Source organism: Nomascus leucogenys, chromosome 8 (assembly GCF_006542625.1).
Source record: "Nomascus leucogenys isolate Asia chromosome 8, Asia_NLE_v1, whole genome shotgun sequence".
Lineage (NCBI taxonomy): Eukaryota > Metazoa > Chordata > Mammalia > Primates > Hylobatidae > Nomascus > Nomascus leucogenys.
In genome coordinates, this window is record NC_044388.1 from 56,184,980 (window position 1) to 56,210,024 (window position 25,045).

Sequence of the window (25,045 nt, forward strand, 5' to 3'; positions counted from 1 at the left end):
TTGTTTCCTAAAACAAGGCCAGACCATTTTACAAAAGAACTGCAGTGAAGCATGTGCATGGAGCTGCCTAGCAATACAGAAAAACTTCCGTGGAACAATTGCTGGAGGACTGGAAGGGCTGAGGGATGAAGTTTTAGAGTCGTTAGTATAGAAGAAGCCAATACACAGAAGCCAATGACCTCGAATTTTGCTTAGTATTTAGGGGTCAGTTTAGTAAGGCAGTGAGAATCAAGGTCTTTATGCACAGTAGATTAGTATTACCGTGTAGTTCTTAGTGTGTACGAGGTGGAAATTAAGCAGGTGATATGACGGTCTGGCAATTATATGGCAGCTACAAGGATAAAAATGAAGGGAAGTGAAGAGGAGGGAACTCCACGCTTCCAGACTCCGAAAGGGATTTGTCAGTTTTGGTTTTATAAACCAAGTCCAGGTTCCCACTTTTGGTCTTGTGAGTCTGTTGATTTCCCAAGAATTTCCAAAGGCTTAAGAATGACTTTGGTTTTTCCTGAATGTATTGATCTGTGTGTGGGTCTGTCACAAATACACGCAGTGAACTCATAAGGAACATTAATTTGCCCTGTGTAAGGTTCATTTTTGTTTTGAAAGCACCGCCAGCATCCAGCCCTTGTGCATATTTAGGTCTGTAATGGGGAAACACAGAAGGAGGAAGGACAGATGCCATGCTTGGGGACATTTCATGGTATGAACGTACATGCTGATGGTTGTACGTAATCCATAGCTGGGAGAGCTAAATAATGAGTAAAATATATCCATTGTGGTATCTTTATAATGGGCCACAATTTTGGAACAAAAGGGAAGTTTTCTGATATCTGATTCTCACTCCTAAGTAAAAATATATTCAGTGGCTATACTACTGAGGGCCTCTTTTGAAAAGTACATTTTTTGTTGCTAGATTTTTGTCTGTTGATACTTCAGAGATAATTGGTATTCACTGACTCTTTGGAACTGTTTTAGCCATTGATTTTCAATCTGCCTAATTATTTCATTATATTTCTCTGGTTAGAATAACCTACTGGCATCTTTTTGGCTCAGAAATGTATTGGGAATACATGTTTTTCTCTGTCCTGCAGGAAAACCTTTATAGTGAAAACCCTAGGCTGCGAGCTAAGTGACTATGGCATTTTAAACAATTGTTATTTGTTTTAAAAAAGAGAGAAAGTTAGCAGAACATTTGTAAGGTTTATACTGAACTCTAGCCAAAAAAGAACAGCTGCCCTGTGCTTAGGATGGTGGTGTCATACTTCCTCGAGGCCAGCAGTGAGTTTGGAAAATAAAATCCTGAATGGTCCCAACCTTTGATGACTCTCTATCAAAGCAGAGAGTTGTAGTTTCTTTGCCTTCTAGGATGGGAGCATTTGGCACCTGCGTGTGTTTCGTTGTGCATAGGAGAGGGGAAATTCTGGGAGAACTGGGAGAGTTTCATGCTTTTGAAGGGCTCCAGTTTGGCCAGGAAGAGATTTTCTTTTCTTATCTGTGGGCCAGGAGCCCAGACCTCCTGCTGCCTCCTAGTGTTCTTCCAGAGGCCTCCAGATTCAGCTGCAGGACTCCTTCCGGGGGAAGGTTTGATCTCCCCATCTGTACCGTCTTGGAGTGTCTTGGCTGAAAACAATTCTCCAGGCTTGTGAAGAAATGTATTTGTCCAATCTGTGTTTAAGTGAAATTTGTAGTAGTTGATGGATTAACTCCATTTAACAAGTGTTTGTGTTGCAAAATAGTTGGCCTCCTTGAAAAATTAAAAACAGAGTCAGGGTTTTAAATGCTGAGTCACACGCTCAGCTGGGGTGGCAGAAGTTATGTGTCAGTCTTCTGATATTAAAGACAGTTAGGAAGCCTGACCCAGGGAGGGTCAGGAAAGATTCTTGCAAGATGGGCTTTTGCTGTGAACTCTGCACAAACATGTTCCTTTGACTGAAAAGAAATCACGGGACCAGGTAAGTTTAAAAAGAAAAAAGGTGGCTACTTGAATAGATGGTGCTTTTAGTAAGAACAAGCAAACACTTGATACTTTACTCAAAAGTTGAGAATAAGCCCTTAGATGGAGTCTAAGTCATGGAAGATTTGATTGAAGCAACTCATAGATTGGAATGGAATCAGCAACCTAATAGGGAAACAAGTTTTTGCAAAAATTACATTGGTAAAGGAAATCTGACTTAACTGACTCCATCTTGCTTCTACTTGGCTAAATTGCTCTTGCTTATTCTTGTGCAGGGGCCATACTGGTGCTTTCCTTGAACAGATCCCCTACATGTTTAAAAATTGAAACTGTATTTGTAAAGAGGTCTCAAGTTTAGAATTATGGTAGGGGGTCGGGCTTTGCTAAAGAACAGGCATAAACAGTGACCTGCCATTGATCAGCTTGCTTGTCTATAAGTTGTTGACTGTGCCAGAATCATTTAACTGGGGCTCATAAAGTGTATAACTTCCCCAACTACACCTATAGATAAACATCACTATTGTGAAAGCTAAAGAACTTGTCTTTGAGATATTTTTCAGAGTTAGCATTTCAGCAGACCGCAAGATAGCCACCTGGTCCTGAGATTCCTTCCTAGGAACTGACTCAGCTATGTGAAGACAGTTTTAGACACCCCTGTGATTTCATCCTCGGTCAATCAGTGATTTCAGTTCCCCAGCTCCCTGCCTGTCAAAGTACCCTAAAAACCCTAGCCTCCAAATTCTCAGGGAGGCATATTTGAGAAATATCTCCTGTCGTACTAGTTGGCTGGCCCTATGATTATTAACCTCTTTCTTTGCTGTAATACCTGCTGTTTTCAGTGCATTGGCTTTTCTGGGCAGTGAGCAAGAAGAACCCATCAGGCTGCAACAATAGTCTGCATCGTTAAGTTTGAGTAGCACACGATGCCTTTGCGCCTTATTTATTTTTTAGAAGTTTACTTCATGGTATTGTGTGGTGTTTAAAAGATGACTTTGGTGTTAAAACTTGGTCCTATAAATCATTGTGTCCTTGTGATGATGCAGGTAAAAAAAAAATTGCATTTATATAGTAGTTACAGTTTGGAAAAGGCCTTCTTTTATATTTTCTCATTAGGGTTTTACCATCACCCTATCAGATAGACAGGGCAGGCATGTTATCTTTGAGAGAACAAAGTGTGGCACATACGAATTTTGCCAAGACCAAATAATTCCTAAACTGTTGTCTGCTATGCTTCCTCTAAAAGTCACTTCGATGATGTGGGTACAGTCTCAAGATAAAGATGAAGTACTGGAAAGAGGTAAGCAACTTCCTTATGACACATCCTCACACCTCCATTTTCCTTAGGTTTGAAGCAGACATCCCAAGGATGCTTCTGTTTGAATGGCAAATGTTTTCATAGGTAGTGAAGACCTGTGTCTGTTAGAATTCAGACTCTGGTACTTTGATGTCTAAGGCCTTCCCGCAGAAAACCTTTGCAAAACTTTGTTGATCTCTTGATCAACCACTGGTCTATTAGCAGCTTTTCTAGAGGAGGGAATAGAGGGGAAGAAAGACTGGAATAAATTTACACAAAAGTATTATATATTTGTCAGTTTACTTCTTCACTATTTTTTCTGTATTGCATACATACTAAGCTGACTTCACACCGGGAGTATAGACTGCTTTGAATGACTTCTGACCTTTCATAGTCACGCGTGGTAGCATCATGAGTACATGCTTTTCACAACATGCACTCATGATCTTTGTTCTGTAGCACCTTTATATTAATAGTGACATTTTGAGGTCTTTAGAGAATATCATTTTCTTCTATGTTTTTTACTTGGTTAAAGGCATACTTTTACTGTTGTAATTGAATTTTGTATACCTAGAAGTCAAAGAGCATCTCTTGAAAGCCAACCAGAAATTGCAACAGACACGTTCAATATCTGAATCATGGTCCTGTTTGGTCCATGAATCGGCCACACTTGTCTCTGCTAGTTTTGAAATTCTGTGTTCTGCTCTCTCTGTTTTGGCATTTGCATTGCTTGGCAGTGATGGTCTGTCTTCTGTTTGTATAACTTTTCTTCTCCATGTTCTATCATGGTACAGTCTTTTGGGAGACATTTGAAGAAATACCAAATTTAAAATTTATGTTCCATTTAACCAATATCCCAGGTTACTCCTCTGTTTAGAAATAGACAAGGATTTTTTTTGTCATTTGATTTTAGAGTTTGGTTTATATATTCATCTTAACTTCAGAATCCTTAGGATTTGAAGAAATGCATCTTAAAATCAAGGAGGGAAATGCTGCTCTATAGTTGGTTTTCATGTGTTTAATGCATTTTTATTGAAGTTAAAGCTACATGTAAAATTTACCATCTTTACCATTTTTAAGTGTATAGTTCAGTGGTAATAAATTTATATTCTTTTCTTCCCCCTTCATCCCTCCCTCCTCACTAAAACAGGAAGATTTCCTCAGGCAAGCACGGAAGGCTGCTGCTGGAGTCTCCAGGAACAATCCCAGACTGAATTATTGCTTTAATTTTTGACAGAATTCACAAAATCTTACCTATTTTACAGATAGAATATAATTGTCCCAGGAGAGAAAAGGGTAAAAACACATTTTCCGGAATTTTTAGTTCGATACTGCACTCTGAACCATTCACAGAGATCAGGAACACAGGAATAAGCAGGGGAATGAAGATGAGTTCAGATTTGCAGATTTGAGTCATGGCATGAGTACCCGAGATGATGAGAGATGTAGAAGTTTTGAGCCCAGCAGAATAAGCTAAACTACAGTAGATTTTTGAGACCATAGGTGAGCCACTGAAGTAGGTTACATAGACCAGATGTGTAAGAATAGAAAACCTAATTGACCCTGTACCATTTATTGAAAATACTATCTTTTTCTCATGTGCTTTAGTGACACCTTTCTCATAAATTAGGTGACTGTATATGTGTGAGTCCATTTTTTGGATCTTTATTCTGTTTCATGGGTTAATTTTTCTCTTCTCGCACCAGTATTCCACTGTCTTAATTCTTTCAGTTTTATTATAAGGCTTTTGATATCTGATGTGTAACCTCAAAATTGTTCTTGAGACTTTCTTGGCTATTACTGGCCATTCACATTCCCATATAAATTTTAAAATCAGTTTGTTTCCACAAAAAATAAAAACAAACTTGCTGGGCTTCTGATTGGAATTGCATTATATCTAGAGATCAATTTGGGGAGGATTTACATCTCATCGATAATGAGTGTTTCAGTTCAAGAATGTGGTATTTACTTAGGCCTTCTTTAATAACTGTCAGTAATATAGTTTTTTGTATGTCTTGAACATTTTTATTAGATTAATTTTAGGTATTGAAGTTTTTGATGCTGTTATAAATGGTATTATTAGTTTTTTAAAAATTTAGTGCCAAATTGGTATAGCATACCATTGATTTTTATTTTTATCCAGCAACCTTACAAATTTACATGTTAATTCAAATAGTTTTTCTGCATGGCCTTTTGGAATTTCTGTGAATATAATCTATAAATATTAGTTTTATTTTTTCCTTTTCAATTCTATTTTTTATTTCTCTTTTTCTTGTTTTATTGTGCTGGCTAGGATGTCCAGTACAATGTTGAAATTGTTCAGATTTCTGTCAGATTTTTTAATCTCAGATAAAGTTTTAATATTTCATCATTAAGAATGATGATTGCTCTAAATATTTTTGTAGATAACTCTTTAGTAGATAAAGGAAATTCTTCTCTATTTCTAGTTTTCTAAGAATTTTTTACAATTAGGAATGGGCATGGATTTATCAAATGTTTTTTCTGAATTGTGGGACAATCATATAATTTTTCTCCTTTATAATGTTATGTGTCTGCCATATTAAATGACTTTAAATGTTAAACTAACCTCATATCCCTGGAACAAGTTCAACTTGTGATTTATTATTCTTTTTATATAAGGTTGGATTCAAAGACCATATCTGATAACTTTGCTATCTGGATCACCTGTGGGTCTATTTCCATTATCTGTTTGTTCCCTTAATTTTTCCTTATTTGGTTTTATTTCCTGGCAGGGCTGCTAATTTTCCATTTATGAAATTCTGGACATTATTTAAGAAAAAAGTTCTAGATACTGTTATCTCCTTCCAGACTAGATTCAGTGTTCTTCTGTAGGGCAGACAAAATATGGCCAAATCACCTTTTTCTTTTTGTTCCAGGTTAGGCAGGGTTTAAGGATGTATTAAGGTTTGTTTCTGGTTTTCCCCTTCTCCTAGAGTTTAGCCCTTTCAGCTGAAAGTCTAGGATGCTGAGCACAGTGGCTCACATCTATAAATTCAGCACTTTGAGAGGCCAAGGTGGGAGGATTGCCTGAGCCTAGGAGTTCAAGACTGGCCTGGGAAACATAAGGAGACCCTGTCTCTACAAAAATAAAATTAAAAAAAAAATTAGCCAGGCACGGTGGCTCATGCCTTTAGTCCCAGCTACTCAGGAGGCTGAGGTGGGAGGATTGCTTGAGCGTGGGAGGTCGAGGCTGCAGTGAGCTATGATTGCACCACTGCACTCTATCCTGGGCAACAAAGCAAGAACTTGTCTCAAAAATTTTTTTTTAATTTTAAAAATCTTTAAAAAAAATTAAAAAACCAAGAAAGTCTGGAATGTTTACAACAGCCCCTCTTCCTTGGTGGACTCTGCACTCGATTTTTTACCTCCTCAGCACTGGGAGACTGCCAAACCCTCTGCTTTGCTTTTGAGCCTCTAAACAGTTTCTTTCTACTTGTTTTCTCAACTCCTCGTCCCATATAAACACAGCTTAATATCTGGCAAATACCTCAACTGGAAATGTTGGAGTTCAAGGAGACCAGGACTTGAAGAGCCAGAGTCCTAGAGGAAAGGGACCACTACATAGAAGTGACCCAGGCTTCTATGAAATCACGTTTATGAGCTCATTTCCATGCAGCCCCCTATTTTTCTGGGACTTTAGCTCTTCTCACGCACTAGCTGCCTTGAATTTTGATTTTCTCCCCAGCCAGTGATACTGCGTTAAGCTCTAGGCCACTACCACTTGCTGCTTGGCGTCTGTGCCTCATACTAGAAATTATCAAATGCCCTGAAAGGAAAAGGCAGCAGCAAACACAAGGCTCACCTTAATGCACTTCCTTTTTCCCTGAGGTCTTGACCCATCTAGTGTTGCCTTGCTTGGTTGCTCTAAGAGCACTTCAAACAAGTTCGTTTTTTAGTTAATTCAGTTTTTTTAAAGTGGGAATGTTAGTTCGATACATCATGACCAGAAGCTTAAGTCTTTAAAGTATAGTATGTTTTATCATTTTCATTTGGAAATCTTTTTAATGAATCCCAACAAATGTTGACATTTGATTCAGTAATAAAATGGCATAGTCCTGGAAACAAGATCTGGACCCGATAGATGATCCAGTTCCAGGATGATGGAGGAGAGTGGTTTCTTGAGAAAAGCATTACCTATGGACTGATCGCTCTATAAAATCTGTTGGATTTTCAGTGTTGCCTGCTGAACTGAAGACAAAAGTTCACCCTTTTTTAGATACCCGAGACGGGTTTCTTTTTTGAAGAGAAGGGCAAATTTGAGAAAGCCAGAATGGGAGAACACTATTATAGTTTGGGCAGAAGAAAACCAAAGCCTTTTATCCCTGTGCCCAGCCACACCTTTTTCTCTTTCTGTGTCTGGCTTTCACAGGTATGATCCCTAGGGACTCCCGAAATCTTACTGCTGACTTGATAATCTCTGGCTCCCTCTGTGTGGGCCTCGAGAGGCAAGCAGTGAGCTTTTCAGTATTTGTTCCCTTGCCCCTGAAAAAGGGATAATACAAGTGACCCATGGTTCAGGTTATGTAACTGGTTAGTTTCATCTCCCTAGTCAAGGGCATATGAGTTATACCTAGAACGGTCTACTTGGGGAGAAAAAACAAAACAAAACAAAAAGACTGCTCAAGGAGCCATCAGACCTTCTTGTTCCTCAGCCTATGTTCTGTTCTTGGTAAGGCACAGGGTAGAAGAGAATGTTGTGGAGAGGAATTAAAGTTAAAAAGAATCATATACCCTCAAAAGAATTCTAAAACATTTTACGCCGGCGGGAAGAGCAAGTGGGTGGTGGGCAGGAGACGCTGTTCTTTGGGAACTGCTTATCTACTTGGTTAACATGAAGAGAAAGGAAAATAGGTTTTTATTTCTGGAAACTATGCCTTATGTATTTATCATTCATGCCTAGAAACAGATCGCTTTGGTTACGTGCGTCTCCATACTATGTTGTTCAGCTTTGTGGGAGGCAGGCCATGCCAGTGGTTAAGATTACTTTGTAAACCCATAAATAGGCACATCTACTATGTACCCATAAAAACTAAAAATAAAAAACTTTTTTAACTTTGTAAAACATCTTTTAAAAAAAAAAAATCAATAGCACTTTTACTATTTCATTTCCCCACCTTGGACAGGAATGTGGAAATACAGGGTTGGTGATGAGAACTAAAACATGTAAGATTTGCATGTCACATGTTTACAAGGTAGCGGGGGCTGGGTGCAGTGGCTCATGCCTGTGATCCCAGCACTTTGGGAGGCTGGGGCAGGCGGGTCATTTGAGGTCAGAAGCTTAAAACCAGCCTGACCAACATGGTGAACCCCCATCTCTAAAATACAAAACTTAGCCAGGCATGGTAGCATGCCCCTGTAATCTCAGCTACTCAGGAGGCTGAGGCAGGAGAATCACTTGAATCCAGGAGGCGGAGGTTGCATTGAACCAAGATCATGCCACTGCACTCCAGCCTGGGCAACAGAGCAAGACTCCCTCTCAAAACTAAAGAAATACAGACTAAGTAAATAAAAATAACAGGTGGCAAACTCCACACTTGATCACTTAGTGAACGTTAGAGTATACCCCAGTGTATGGAAGCATTGTTGTGTTTATGTGGCCAAAGAGAACAGTCTGGGTAGCCGTCAATTTGTATAAAGTTACCATCCTCTGTATGTCCCTCTTACCCTGCCTTGGACATACAGAACCAAGACTTCTAATAACATTGATACTTTGGACTGGATCTTACCTGCAATTCTGTTTATTAGCCTAATTCGATGACTCCCTGAGGGTTATGGCAATCCATAAGACACACGGACTTGTGGATCAGCCTATATTTGGTTTGCACTGTTTTAGGGAGAGAGGAGCAAGAAATCTTGAGAGCAGATAGCTTTCAACTCTTAAGTTCACAAAACAGGCACAGGTAATAGTGCTCATATTTCATGGAGCGGTAGTCTGGCTTTGGGTCCTTGGCTCACAAAGTGTGGTTCTTAGACCAGCAGCATCAGCATCATGTGGGAACCTGTTAGAAATGCAGATTCTCAGGACCCTCCCCAAGCTTACTGAGTCAGAAGCCCCAGGGGTGAGGGGCAGAAATCCGTGTGTTAAGCCCCCCAGGGGATTCTGATGCAGGCTACACTTGGGAACCACTGATAAAAGAGCATGTACAACACATGAGCCAAACTGCCTGCGTTCGAATTCCAGCTCTGCACTTGCTGGCTGTGTGACCACATGCAAGCCACTTAATCTCAATCTCTTTTTTTTTTTTTTTTGAGATGAGTTGTGCTCTGTCGCTCAGGCTGGGGTGCAGCAGCACAATCTCAGCTCACTGCAACCTGCACCTCCCAGGCTCAAGAGATCCTCCCACCTCAGCCCATGCCCAGCTAAATTTTTTATTTTTTATAGAGGCAGAGTTTTGCCATGTTGCCCAGGCTGGTCTTGAACCCCTGGGCTCAAGCGATCTACCTGCCTCAGCCTCCCAAAATGCTGGGATTACAGGCCTGAGCCACCATGCCCTGCCCACTTAATCTCTTCGTGCCTCAGTTTCTTCATCTATAAACCTGTAATAGCATTAATAGTATTTACCTCATATGATTGTTATGAGGCATTAATATATGTAAGAGCACTTAGGACAGTCACATAGTAAACACCATGTTAAGGTTTGCTATGTTAATATTCTAACAGCAAAGTGATTTATATTGGTTTTTTAAAGATGAAATAGCCCCTACAGAATCAAGTGCATTTGATATTTGAAACATGTCTTCATACCATGCTAGCCATTGGGTGAAAATTGAGTCATATCAAAGGCTGTAAAAAAAAAAATAAAAATGCAAGTGTAGCCAAATAATGTTCATTCATCTTTGTTACTCAAATTTGTATGTGTACATGTATGCAGCAGTTTACTCTTGTTTGTAGTACTCTATTTTCAAATATATGATGCCTTTTCTATCTTTCTAATGGTAAAAGTTTAAACATAATCTATATTGTACCTTACGTAAGGAAAAAGTAAAAAGCATGAGCTTGACTCCTTAGTTTTCTAAAATGAAAATGGATTTTTTTTACTTTTTCATTCTATTTGGAAAATGAATTTTTCTTATTGCAGCAAGTCAGCAATACAAAAAAAAATGTTGCTTTGTATTTTAATTTAACATCAAGTCCAGACATACAAATGCAAAGGAATGTGTTATGGAGAAATAAAAAACAAGACCACAGAGTCACCTTACTGAGTATTTCATAAATTTGCTTATTTTGAATATATAAATGCCAGTTTATCAAGCATTTTTCTAGCAAAATGGTTAGTAGTAAACACTGTTGTACTTTGACTCCAGCATTATGACCTTGGTGGGTGTGTGCTTTGTCAGGAAAGGGTCAAAGCCTGTCCACCAGGAGCTCAGGCACCTCCTGCCCTTCTCCGAGGCAAAGGAGAGAAAGGCCTGCTGTATTTTGACAATGGTGCTCTCTGTCTCTCAGCCCAGTCAGTGGTGTATCACTGATGTGGGCATGTGCCTTGGAGGCTGTGTGATGGGAGTGATAACGCAGGGATAAATCTTGCCCACAAACACCAATTCTACTAGTCTTTGTGAGTGGCTTTCTGATTCATCAACTCTAATGCCAGGGTGAATTTTTGAAATTTTCCAGAAATATCTTATTAGCTGTATTAATTTGTTAAGAACCTCATTTTCCCAGGATGACCACAACATGAGGAATGTCATGCTCTGAGGTTGGAAAAACATTGAGAAAAATAACACTGTTACATCCTTGAAGATCGGAAGCGTATTCATCATGCAAATGTAGGGTCTGAGTTAGTTGAGAACAAAATAGTCAATAACTGCATTCAAAATTATCTTCCCTTATTTCAAGATTTTCTTTCGTGGTTTGCCAACTTGAGAGTATGTCACCTCAATAGGAAGGTCCAAATAATCTAGGCACGGTGATGATTTTGGCCAGTCTCTAGGATTCTTTATCAGTGACACACATTTTAGGTGAGAACATCTCTTCTCAACTCTGCTGAAGTGAGATTTAGAAGGGAAAGCTTATTTTTCACGTGGCAAAATCAGATGTATCTTCTTTGAGGCTACACTTCTACAGTCCGCAGACTAGGAAGGCCATGTATCCCTGAGGAAACGTTAGTGGATGCGGGTCAGACCAGAACCGTTTTAGTGATTTGTCACCAATAGCATCTCTTCAATATCTGAGTTGTTGGAAGCTTTGAGGATGAACCCGTGAAGTTGTGTCTTAAAGCTTTATTCCTTTTTCAAGTTCCTCTCCCTGGTGGTGTGAACACATTCGTGATGTTCTCATGCTGGACACAGCATATTCTGCTTGGAAGGAGCAGAGAACGATTGAGAGGGTCACTGGGGCTCCACCACAATGTCACCATCTACAACTGACACCAGCCATCTCGGGCGCCTTCCTGCACGCAGTCTCATACCTACCTGACCCTGATGGGGGAGGCCCACTGGCGATGGATTTATTTATTTAGACAGGGTCTCACTCTGTCGCCCAGGCTGGAGTGCAGAGGTACGATCATGGCTCACTGCAGCCTCCACTTCCTCGGACTCAGGTGATCCTCTCGCCTCAGCTTCCCGAGTAGTTGGGACTACAGGAGTGCACTACCATGCCTGGCAGATTTTTGTATTTTTTTGTAGAGGTAGGGTTTCGCCATGTTTCCCAGGCTGGTCTCAAATTCCTGGCCTCTGGCAATCCTCCCACCTCAGCCTCGCAAAGTTCTAGTATTACAGGCATGAGCCACAACACCCAGCCTTCCCAACTGGTGATTTTTAACCTGTGCCTGTCCTGTGTATCTTACTGTATTTTCTGTATCCAGCTGACTTTAGCATTTGTATGTGGTAGATTTTGGTCCCTTACTTTATTCTGAGCCCTTGGACAGTACTTTCAGCCTCTGCCCTGTCTGCTTCATGACTCTACTTTTTAGATATGTGATGGCTAAGGACCTGGGCTCTGATTAAATTCCATTTGGCCCATTTAACAGCCATGTGACCTTGAGACCCTCTCTGGGGGCTCAGCTGTAGAAGAGACGACATAGGTCCTGCCTTTTCTGGCTGTCCTGAGGAATAAAGGCTGTTGACACAGTCAGTATTCGCTGTTCCTCTATCCCACTTGGCCCAATTATCTGAAGTCCATGCTCTGCCTCATTTCCCTTCCAAAGGCCCCGAGCACCCTAGATCTAAACATTGAAGTCCAAGCCTTCCTCGCCGCCGTAGGACCACAGAGAGTTTTCATCTTTTGATGCTCAGCCACTAGACTGCACTTGTTGACCTCACAAGCTTCTTAAGCAGTGAGAACAGGCAGTGTTCTCATTGTACGATTAGAGAAGTGTGCCACAGAACAACGCAAATTCATGGGGCCCCAGAGTGACACGGTAGCAGAGTCGGGATGGAAACTGGGCTCCCCACATCCACGAATCCGCACTGACCCTGTAGGTGCAATTGCTTCATGTCATGACGGGTAATCCTCATCTGCCTTTGCCCCAAGTTTAACTTTTGATTCATGTTCTGCCTCTTTAATTCATTCCTTCTCTTTCTGCTCTTCTGTTTTCCTCCTCCTCCTCGGATGATGTGCATCTCTCTCATTCCCCACATTATCTTGGATGAGGCTGCCATTTTCTTTATCACAAATGCTGATCTTTAAAATAAAAGCTCATTCTGCCAGCTGTGCTACCCTCACGCTTTGAACTGTATTTCTGTGTATGCTTATTATAACTCTTTAAAATGTAGGTGCCTAATCTAGTCGTCAGAGGTAACTCGGCATGTGCTCACGGCCCCTCCTTGAGGACAGCCTCACCCTTGAGATTCCCACCGGGTCTTGATGCTAGAGAGGGCCAGCCACATTCTGCCCGTGCCACCGATGTGTGCTGTGCTTCCTCTGGGACCGGGGCTACTTTCCCACAGTGCTGTCTGTACTGTCTGTTATTGCTGGATGAGGGTCTTCTGTGACCTTCCAGAACAGAATTGATGTCCTCTTACATCTGACTTCAAAGCCTTGGCCTTCCAATCTCTGCTTGTTGTTTTCCATGGACACCCGCCCCCCATCTCCCTGCTCACAGTTGTTACCTCAGTGATGGGGGGTAATTTGTCAACAGGGGGTGTGACGCATCCACATCGGAGGGAGCTTTCAACTGGGCAGGCCAGAATGTGGCCTCCCGCAGACTCTGTTAAGCAGCTGAGTAAACGACTTTTAGCTGTGCCTACTGTTTATCCTTGGAAAAGACGACAATAGAGTTCCCTTCTCACTTTAAGTGGCCATGGAGGCAGGAGAAACTGTTCGTTCCTCCTCTGAGAAATCTAACCATTTGAACTTGATGTTTCACTGGCCTCATAAGAATTTGATGGATTAGAGATGAAGTTCATTCATTCCTCACAGGTTGTCTTTGGTAATCATCTCAATGAGACAGTATGTTATTATGGAAAGCTCTTTGAATCCAAAACTAGGTCCTGTTTTTTCACTTATTAGCTTGAGATCTTGACCACATGATGGTAGCCTCGTGTCTGAGTCTCAGGTTCCCCAGCTGTAAGTGGAGACCGTGACGCTCTGCCTGGCTTTTAGGATTGGTGTAAGGACCAAACAGAGAAGTAGATGAAAGCACTTTGTAACTTATGTAAATATATGCTCATCTTAAACTTAGTACTTAATTTTAGTCATTTTTCTATCTCTGTAAGATATTGCAGCAAAATATTTCCAATACCAGGAGCTTTGAGTCTTTTCATGGCCAAAATACAGCCTTCCCTGTCATGGGAATCCCAGGCCATCTCATTCTAGTGGCTGTGGGATGAATACGCGGATTCAGATTGTCCCTAAAACACACAAAGATGACCATCCCCTGGCACTGACCTATCATAAAATGCAGGTGAGCAGAAGGAGACCCTCACACCGTCATCCCACAGCCCCTAGATTATGTTAGTTAAAAACTGTGAAAAATGTCAAAGTCTTCCCAGCGGGGCCTAATGGAAGGAATGGGTTCTCTGACTTTGCCTCAAAGAACCCCAGCCATAGCTTACTGCTGTGCTGGGATGAACTTTAAAATCACTCAGCATCCACCCTTGGCTACACACTCCATATGGGGAAGGACTGGATACTCACTGCAGACCGACCATTCAGAGGCCTTAATTAAAATAGTAGATGATTACTTAGGGATGTGATGTGGCTTCTTGCTTCTCTTTATTTCATAGGAACAAATGAGAAGATTTTCAGTCCCAATTGCAAAACAAGAAAAAATGAGCAAAGCCCAATTTGTAAATGCTCATACGGATGCTGATTTTTATCTTTTCTCAATCCTGTTTCTTGCTGTCTCCTACTTTCCCTGTTTTTAGAGCTTATTAGCCATAAAGTAAGCTAGTCACTAATAGTATCATAAATAAATTTTTAAAACATAGTAGAAGTATTAAAATGTAAATGCCACTGCACTATAGCCTAGGTGACAGAGTGAGACCCAGTCTCAAAAAAAAAGTTTTTTAAATAATCGTTTATTTGTAATTTATCCTAATTTGCAAAAAGATCTGTCATAAGCAGCACTAGCAAGATCTTTGGTAAAGTTGAGAGGGTCTGCCTGTGTCCAGGTGAAAGCTGATTTCTATGAAGCGCCTTATCAGGTGTACCTGTCTCCTAATTGTGTCATGCCTGTGTCCTGGGTGGTACCACGCCTTTCAGAGCTATGGCAGGTCACTGTGCTTGTGCCTCACTGGTAGATGTGATCTGACTCGGGCATTTTTTATCCTGACGCCGAGACAGGAAAGAGTGGGAAGGAGCTTCGGGCAGTGCGCTATTCACCAGGCCATTTTTTGTTTCTTTCAGAGACTCTGACCTGTTTTTGTTGGACACCCGTGTAGTGTGGGCCTCAGAAGAAGGCTGGCTGGAATTTGACATCACGGCCACTAGCAATCTGTGGGTTGTGACTCCGCAGCATAACATGGGGCTTCAGCTGAGCGTGGTGACAAGGGATGGTAAGTTATTATCCGCAAGCCTCCCAACGTCCAGCAAGTCATCCGTTTCACGCATTTCCCTTACAGCAGTTGTGTTAGAACCGTGGGCGACAGTCAAGTCCTCAGCTTCAGGATGGCCTCATTTGCTGATCCCCTGTGACTTGCATTGAGAACCAAAACCTTTCCCGGAGGCCTCCTAGAAAGGAATTGAAAACAGGCTTGGGCACCTTGGAGACAGGAGAGTGGTAATGTTTCCAAGAGGATGGCGACGGGAGGACAGCTTTCCTAGGCAGAGGCAGGTTGCGGGGGATAAGGTGAGTAAGAGAGAGGCAGGCGCATCTGTTTAAATCCTGATGGATGAACAGGTTTGCAGTACCCACTCCTCCTGCAGCACCAGAGCCAGCAACTTGAGGCCCCCACTGCTGATCTGCCCACCAGGGAGGGCAGAGTAACTGCAGATTCGTAATCTAGCAGAAACAGGAGAGCCCAGGAGTTCATGCCACTCCTTCATGTGATTCTGAAACTTTGAAAGGAGTGCTTTGATTCTGCCAAAAGGTGCCACATCCCATGGGTGCCAGCCAAGGTTTGGGGATACATGATCTTCTTCAGACTCATTTTAATTATTAGCACTTGGGAAACTAGGAAGTATCCCTTAACTGTTGTAGCTACAGGAATAAGTTTCTGTGGAATAAAGAGATGCATGCTTTGATTTGCATTAAAGGAGTCCACGTCCACCCCCGAGCCGCGGGTCTGGTGGGCAGAGACGGCCCTTACGACAAGCAGCCCTTCATGGTGGCTTTCTTCAAAGTGAGTGAGGTCCACGTGCGCGCCACCAGGTCAGCCTCCAGCCGGCGCCGACAGCAGAGTCGCAATCGCTCTACCCAGTCCCAGGACGTGGCGCGGGTCTCCAGTGCTTCAGGTGGGTTTGTGGGGAGCCTGTGTTTCCAGAAAGCCTTGTTGGCCTCAGAACAAAAGTTGTGTCCACAGTCTCAGATGCTGAGCAGCTTCTGCACAGCAAATCCAAAGGCACGTAGGCATCATATGCATGATGGTACCTTGTACAGTCGCAGAACATCGACATGGGTTCTGAGGGCCCTCAGCGTGGAACACTTGTTACCTGAAGACTCAGGCTGCAGGCATCGTGACTGCCTGTTGATCCAGACAAGCATCTTTTTGTTTGGTTACATTTCTCCAGCTCTTTTTTAAATTCCCATCAAAACCCTGGGAGCACCTAGATTCTTTTTTCTAGTTGCGTTATGCTGGGGGGTTATTATGTGCAAGCAAACTTGGTACACTTGTGTAATATGAACTTGTATTTGTCAGTGCTCTTGGCTGGAAGGGAAGGAAGGTCAACTCAGCCCTCTAGGATGGATTTCATTGGCTCACTTAACGGAGAGGTTCAGGGGTTCTATTTTTTTTTTTTTTTTTTTTTTTTGAGACGGAGTCTCCCTGTGTCGCCCAGGCTGGAGTGCAGTGGCACAATCTCGGCTCACTGCAAGCTCCGCCTCCTGGGTTCATGCCATTCTTGTGCCTCAGCCTCCCGAGTAGCTGGGACTATAAGTGCCTGCCACCACGCCTGGCTAATTTTTTGTATTTTTAGTAGAGATGGGGTTTCACCATGTTGACCTGGATGGTCTCAATCTCCTGACCTCATGATCCGCCCGCCTTGGCCTCCCAAAGTGCTGAGATTACAGGTGTGAGCCACTGCGCCTGGCCAGGGTTCTATCTTTAGGCATGGCTGGATCCGTGGGCTCAGATGATAATCAGGAATCGCTCTCTTTTTCTGTTTTTCTATTTTTCTTTGTTGGTGGAATTCTTAGTAAAACTATCTCTATATGGTGGCCAGGAAGGCAACCAGTGGTTCCAGGATTTTGTTACCCTTGGCAACCTCAACCTCAGACAGAGCCCTTCTTCAGCAGAAATCCAGGGCACGACTCCGGTTGGCTTGGCTGGGGTTGCGTCCCCCACCCTGAAGCACACTGCTGGGTGGGGAGTGCTCTGATTGGCCAGACCTGAACTATGTGCTTACCCGGGAGCTAAGGAATAAGGGGAGTCCCATTCTGCTCAGAACAGACACATTCAAAGGGCAAGAGAGAAACCACCTCTACTGCCTGAGTGTCAGCTGAGTGCTCTTTCAGCAATGTTCTCCCTGGCTGGGTGCAGTGGCTCACGCCTATAATCCTCACACTTGGGAGGCTGAGGTGGGCGGATTACTTGAGGTTGGGAGTTCGAGACCAGCCTGGCCAACATGGTGAAACCCCATCCCTACTAAAAATACAAAAAATTAGCTGGGTGTGGTGGCATGTGCCTATAATCCCAGCTACTGGGGAGGCTGAAGCAGGAGAATCACTTGAACCCAGGAGGCGGAGGTTGCAGTGAGCTGAGATTATGCCACCTCACTCCAGCCTGAGCGACAGAGCCAGACTCCATCGCAAAAAAAAAAAAAAAGAAAAAAAAAGTTCTCCCCAGTGTGTTTTTAGGAAGTGGCATGGAAATCCACCCATGGAAGCCCAGAGGAAGGGAGACTGGATGTTCCCTCCCCACAGCTAGTTAGGATTGAATGGAAACCCAGACACTTCTGACTCTAATGCTGGTGCTTGCAAATTCTGGGGTCCTTTGGCTATTTAAATAGCTTGAGAATCAACCATAAAGGTGAAGATTGGCAGTGGGATTTGCAGTCAGAGTACTTGTTTCCCTGGTTGCTACCCTGTGATTTTGGACACATTTAATCTGTTTCAGCTTCCGTTGACTCACCTGTAAGATGGGGATGCTGAATGCCTTGCAGATTTGCTGGAATTAAATGAAAAGCATCAAAATCTGGCTCATAATAGCACTCAAAGATTATTTATATGCCATTGTAGGAAGTAGGTTCTCAGGGCATATGTTGGGATCCCTGGAAAACAAGGAAAATAATTCTGGAAGATGCATCAGTTCTTCCAGGTAATTGTACAGAAATGTCATTTTTGATGGCCAGAGTTAATGCAACTTCCCAAAGTACCTATTTTTCCTTTGGGAAGCATTGTCTCCATTTTGGGTTCCGACTTAAGTAAACTGTCTATTTTACCAGTAACTTGGATGTGGAGCTTGAGGATCCACCACCCAGTGTGATGTGACATTTTGCTTCTTGTCATCCTGGTGTTTCTTGGAAGCGTTACTCACAGCATGGGTGTTCCTGTATTCACTAGAAACAGTCAGGGTTGGGGTTTTTGGAAAAGAGAAGAAATGCTTGCTTTCCTTTATTCACTCAGAGGCAGCCTGCTGCATAGAGTTAATAATCTCAGTGTTTTCCTTCGGGCTATGATGATGAAGTCTGCCAGTGGTAGGCTTCAATTTATTAATGAACTGTGGTCAGTTTGGTACTGGGACCTCAGACATAGAGGCATCTCTTGAAATGTTGATTGCTTTTTAAAATTAAAATTTCACTTGATTTTATTCAGCACCCCCCCACCCAATGCACACACTAATGCTTTTAAATTGAGAAAAGATGTTGTGTCTGATTTTGATTTTAGCAATATCAACCAATTATTATTTTCCAAGTCCCTTTCAACTTTTTTTCAATTTGATGAGCTTAAATTAAATATGGATATTCAAGTTGATCTAAGTGGTAATAGGTGCAAATATCTCTGTTTTTCAGTGGTCTCCCCCCGCCCACCTCCCAAGCCAGTACTTCCAAATTTGCTTTGTCCCTTTCAACGGTACAAAGACAAAAGGGTTCATACCAAATCTCTCTGGCCTCACCTATTTAAAGGCCCCCAAGAAAGAATGATGATGAAGGACGCTCCCTCCTTCTCATTCTCTTCAAAGATCCTCTAACTGATCTGGGAAATTGCTCGTGTCTGGCCCACCGAAGCGCTTCTTTATGTTTTTGGCTCTTTCTTCCTTACCTATTCTTCCATTAATGGGAGTGGACATGCTGAGGAAGAGATTCCTCTCCCAGAAAAGATTTCCAGAGAGATGGTCTGCTACCCGGAGCAATGGGCTGTCTGGTGTCCTTTGGGGTCTCTGTGAGGCCAGATGTTGCTGGGCCTTCATGAACCAGGTAGATGTTACAGTAACAGAAAAGTGGTGTACTCTGGCGTGACTGCAGGCAGACTTTCTGCTTGTAAATCTTTTGGAAGTTGGAAGGAAAAGATTGTGTTGTCTCTGCTGCCCCCTTCTTCCGTGGCGTGCTCCCAGGGAGTTGATAGTTCTCCACCAAAACAACCACCACCAGAAGCAGCCCACCAGGGATCGTCCTACATCTGGGTAAAGAAGTTAGCATTCATTCATCAAATTGCCTGTCATCAGGGTGAAACGTGGCAAGGAAATAAGAGGCTATTTTTGGAATTGAGCTGTCTATGCCTGAGACGGCAAGACTAGTGCGCAGCAGGGGAGAGGCCAGGAGCCCCACCACCCACCAAAATCTACTCAAACATTTGTACTTGGCTTTCGAGCTGGACTTTCCAAACATGTGCACTGGAGAGTGGTTTGGACCGACGTCTCCCTGGATGGCTTTCACTTGCCCTTGCTTCTCTGCAGCTGGCTGCTCTAAATGAAGGCTGGATGTTGGCTCTGTTACACTTCTCCAGGGGCTTGGATAGCCTCTGCATGGTATCATTTATTGTTTTTACATGTGTTTGACTAGTCCTGGTCCTAGCCTGCCTTGCCCCATTGGGGATTTTAACCAATCTACCAATTCTTTTTCAGCCTCCATTTCTTACCAGCCTGCTGCTCTTGCAACTCCTGTCCTCAGGTTGTGTAGCTCCAGTTTGGTGATCTCCTTCTACTTGTAATCATTCACCCTCTTTTATGGTGGCTCTCCCTTGGGGTTCACTATTTTGTCTTCTGGGGGACTGTGATACCACTTGGCCAATCCATGACAAGGTCCATGAACAAATGGCCTTGAAGTTCCATTGGGTGATTCTAAATTTTCATTTGGCTAATTTTCCAGGATCTTTCCAAGACCTCTTTTGAGAGGGTGTAGCTAAAGCAATTTCAAGTCAGCTGGTAAGTCTGAAGTCTGCTCTGCTGCTGCTGCTGTGAGGCAGAATTGGTCTTTGTTTTGATAGATGACAGTTTGGAAACATTATCTGCACTTTAATGATTCATGTGAAATTGGAGTAGTCTCTTTCAGTCTTGATGTTTATGTTGTCACTACCCAGCTCTGCCAACCATCTATGACCCAGCAGCCTCTTGAGACCCTGTCTGTCCTTTGGAATGAGTCTGCCATTGCACCAATGCCACCTGTTAGCATTTCTTTTTCGTTTGTTTGTTTTTGAGACAGTTTCACTCTTGTTGGCCAGGCTGGAGTGCAATGGTGCCATCTCAGCTCAGGGCAACCTCCTCCTCCTGGGTTCAAGCGATTCTCCTGCCTCAGCCTCCCAAGTAGCTGGGATCACAGGCGTGCAACACCACTCCTGGATAATTTTGTATTTTTAGTAGAGACGGAGTTTCACCATGTTGGTCAGGCTGGTCTCGAACTCCTGACCTCAAGTGATCCACCTGCCTCGGCCTCCCAAAGTGTTGGGATTACAGGTATGAGCCACTGCGCCCGGCCAGCATTTCTTAGAGTAAGTTCTCCTTTGCTTCTTTTCCCACCCACCCAAACATGTATCTTTAAGGACCTTGGGGGGATATGTGGCTCTAGTACATTCAGGGATACTGCTGACCTTCTTCTCGATAGTTTATATCTTCCGCCCTTTAAGCTTCCCGGTTGGGACCATTCAGTAGGCTTTCAGCATAAAGTAATCAGGATTCATCTCTTGCAAAACAACTGTTTGAGTTGTTTATTATAACTGTGCAATCTTTTGCTGTACATTTCAAGGAAATCCAGTCCAGACTGGGGGTCTCATTGTTACAGTGTCCTCACTACTTGACCATTGGCATCCATGGGTTGGGGATAGCCAGAGCTGACTGGGTCGGTCCGCCATGGACATTCAAAGCTTGGGAAGAATAGACACAGCTCAGGACTGTGAACTAGCAGTTTCTAGTTCTCCAGGAAAGTTGGGAATTGTGATTTGTTGTTGTGATCTTAAAGTTTTAGGGCCTGCAGCTTGGCTTGCAGATGTCTTGGTTAAGTAGAGTTTGGTTGAGGGCTTCCTATAGGAAATCAAACCTTAATTCTCCATAGACATGGAGGACAGGCATGGCAAATAGTGATCTAAAAGTTAGAATCACCAAAAAATAAAGTCAGAATCAAAAGCTTCACTTCTATCATGCTCAACTCTTGTTCGAGGATAATGGCTATCAAAGAGTGAAACAGATTGGAAAGTTCCCTTCTACCTCCTCCCAAGGTTCACTCCTTGCAAATGTGCAAATGGCAACAATTCTAAAAGGCAATAAGAAGAGGCTTATGCAGGTACCATGAGATGCCTAAGTCATTCCCAATCATTGCCATCCTGGGAGGGCACTGGGGCCAGGAGACTCAGTCTAGGAAGTGGCAGAGGGTATAGAAGGTGCTTAGAGCACTGGGGGTCTCAGAGCTAGGTCTTTAAAGGAAACCTTTGTCTATTTGTAGAACAGTTCCATATTCTTTTAGAATCAAGACAAAGGCTGAAAAGAGACCAAAGTCCCACCCAGATTAAATGGGGCCTTATGAGATCCTGAAATCTCCTGGAGCAACCGAAAAATAGGGCCTCACTCTTGCTTCTCACTGTTGACCATCCAAGTTAGAAACAAAATCTAGACTCTGAAAATCAGACTGTCACCCCCACCCCAACCCCATCAACTGTTAGGAGATTATTGACACCAGAAATCAAAACCCCAGTGTAGTCCCTGGCCTCTCGTAGTGTCAGTGACACAAGGAGCTGGCACCTGCTGCGCGTTCCTCAATGGCTGTATTGATTCTGCTGGGCGAGTGGGAGCGAGAGGCTTGTTTTGGATAAGATGGGGCCGATAAGGCCCAGAGATAAGGAAAGAGCGGCCAGGCCCATGAAGACGGAGGTGCTGCTTTAACAGCCTCTATGTGGCCCTCACCCTTGTCATTCTAGGAGAGAAGGGAAATTAAAGTAGTGAATTATTCCCTCTAAAAAAACAAGTTTCTTTTGGGAAGAGTCTGTAGCCTGAGCTCAGGAAAGCTGGGAAATACACGTGGAGCATGCTGCTTTGCCCAGTCCCCTGCAGTGCTGGTATTTTCTTGGCTGTGTGTGACCTGCTGAGCGGGGACACCCGGCTGAGCTGGCAGGGCCTGCAGCGTCAGCCCAGGGCAGCCGAGTGGCCCCTCTGCAGAAGCCCTGGTGAGGAGACGACTCCCTGCCCACCCCTCTCCCTCTCCCTCCTCCTCACCTGCTTTCTGTGGTGTCCCTGACATTCTTTCTCTTCTGCCTGTTTCCCTTCTCCCTGTCTTGCCCTTTGTTTCGCTGTCCTCCTCTACTGAAGTTGCAAAGCGCAGCAGGCAGGGTCACTGGGACCCAGGCTGGCTCTGGCTGCCGTGACTCAGGCGCACCTGCCCTGGGAGCCCACAGGCTTGCTGCAGCGCCCTAGCCCCATCATGCTCACAGCAGCAGCTGCATGGTGGCCCTCCAGCCCCGCAGTGCAGCCTCCCCGCACAATACCTGCCTGAGAGTCAGGATGGTGGCTGCGCCCTTCCCTTCTCCTCTGGGTCTCATACCTATGGGACCCTCCTGGCCTCCAGTGCCAGGGAAGCCTGCCTGTCACTGGCCTGTCATGGCATATAGGGATTGAGCTTCAGAGCTAAACCAACAGTGGGCTCCTTTGCACTTTGCTGTGTGTGTGGCTCTTCAGGAGGGGCAGATAAAAAGGATGCTGGGTGGAATTAACCCAGATGTTAGTGTGGGGTGTGACCCCTGCATTGGGGGTATAGGCAATGTGTACAGTGCATGTGCCGCTGCCTGGGGACATGGTTCTGTGAGGAAGTCCCGGCCCAGCTAGCCGCCTTCTACTGGGGTCAAGGGTGCCCTGTCCTCACTGTGCTGGATGAGAGAGCTATTCTGCAGTTTTCAGTTTGCCTTGGGACGATTAGGATGCCCCGCCCCGTCACTGTCACATGGGCCCAGGCAGCCTTCCCATTTGTTTTCTCCTGTAGATGGAATGTCTCCTCAGTCATCACAGGGGAGACCAGGACTTAAGGTCGGGCAGCAGAGGCTGTCAGCAAGGAAGCTGATTGTCAGGGCCAAGGCCCAGCAACTGAGATGAGAACTCCCCACCAGAACTGAGCAGACTGTAGGAGCTCAGCAGAGCCTGTGTGGAACGTGGACCTGCAACAGGAGGAGCAGGGGGCAGGAAGATGCTAGAGGACAGAGAAAGTGGATCAGCCAGAGGCGTGTGTGCTGGGAGCTGCAGCATGTACCCCTGATGGTCCCCAGGAAGGGAGCTATGCCCCCTCCACCACTACCCTCAGAACAGGACTCTCAGATGCGAAAGCTCAGTTGTGTCTCAAGGACAAGGAGACTGCATCACTGTGTCCTCCCTCCCATCCGCTGGACTCCAGAAAAATGCACCTCCATATGGCTCCTTTCAAGTTAGCCCCCAGCAACCCCTCCCAGGTGTACTGGCCCCTAGGTAACCTGGAGGAATGACAGATAATGAAAGACACACCTGGGGCTTGGGAGAGGGATGTCAGAGCCATGGCTGGACCTGATGCTTTATTCCAAGATGAATTCTGGATTGGAACACCCCGGTCTCTTACGGTAGAAAATGGCAGGTACTTCCACATGGTCCCGCCGTTGGGAATGGATGGGACACTTCTGCCTGTTTCTCTACCACTGATTTCATTGTGCAGAAGGCCTAAATGAGATGCAAGCCTCCCTTTGGCAAAGTATTGGAAAAATGAAGGCAAGGTATTGGAAACATAAAGGCGTCATAAAGGACACGCTTTGGGCACCACAGCTGGGACCTCTGCCCAACGCTGTTCTCCTTCTGAGGGGGACGGTGCCTGTCTCTGCCACCTTCTTTTCCACTATAGGTCATGGGGATTCTTGCTGAAGAACCTTCCTTAGGGGAAACAGACATGTCTATCTTGGATCTTTAAAAAAAGAAAAAAAAAACCGGGTCTCGCTCTGTTGCCAGGCTGGAGTGCAGTGGCACGATCTCAGCTCACTGCAACCTCTGCCTCCCGAGTTCAAGTGATTCTCCTGCCTCAGCCTCCCGAGTAGCTGGGACTACAGGCACGTGCCACCATGCCCATCTGATTTTTTGTATTTTTAGTAGAGGCAGGGTTTCACCATGTTGGTCAGGCTGGTCTCAAACTCCTGACCTCAAATGATCCACCTGCCTCGGCCTCCCAAAGTGCTGGGATTACAGGCGTGAACCACTGCACCCAGCCTGTCTTGGATCTTTAGAGTTGATCTCCATCCCCAAAGGGAGTTTTAGAAGCTTCCTGTATGATGGGCCCCACTTGCCTGTCCCACACTGTGAGATGAAACCCATTTAAATCTCATGTCCAAAGCCATTTTTTTCCTACAAATAGTTTTGTGTGTGTGTGTGTGTGTGTGTGTGTGTGTGTGTGTGTGTGTTTACTGAGGGAGTTATAAAGGAAAGCAGAATGTTTTATCATGGTTTTTGCTTCAGTGGCTTTGGGACAAATTAAAAGTCAACTCTGGTGCTAGAAAAAAAAAAAAACTCCGCTTAAAACCCATGTTCAAATATCTGTAATGTTCATTTGGAGAAGAGAGGAAGGATTTGGGCTTTTTAATACTAACTGTACCTGAAGGTTTCCCTATGGAAGCAGTTTATTAAATGGGACTGAAAGCCGTGCTGCTAAAGGCAATTAACATCTGATATATTCTCAAAGCTCAAAAATCTTTGGCGAGGGGAATGTTTCTGCCTGCGTAAGAGCAGGCCAGGGAGTTACCTTCTGCTTATGGAAGGAATTCGTCCTGGGGGGCTTTTATGATTGTTGGATTTTGTCATCTGTGTCACCT

The 25,045-nt window shown here is 44.0% G+C and overlaps 1 protein-coding gene across 1 annotated transcript in view; it reads left to right on the forward strand.

Moving 5' to 3' along the window:
• Positions 1 to 25,045, forward strand: part of BMP6 (bone morphogenetic protein 6) — a 156,364-nt gene that overhangs the window by 121,167 nt on the left and 10,152 nt on the right. Inside the window, exons 3-4 of the mRNA XM_030817272.1 lie at positions 15,058 to 15,206; positions 15,907 to 16,104. Of these exons, the coding sequence (XP_030673132.1) occupies positions 15,058 to 15,206; positions 15,907 to 16,104 (347 nt within the window). The remainder of the gene's footprint in view (positions 1 to 15,057; positions 15,207 to 15,906; positions 16,105 to 25,045) is intronic.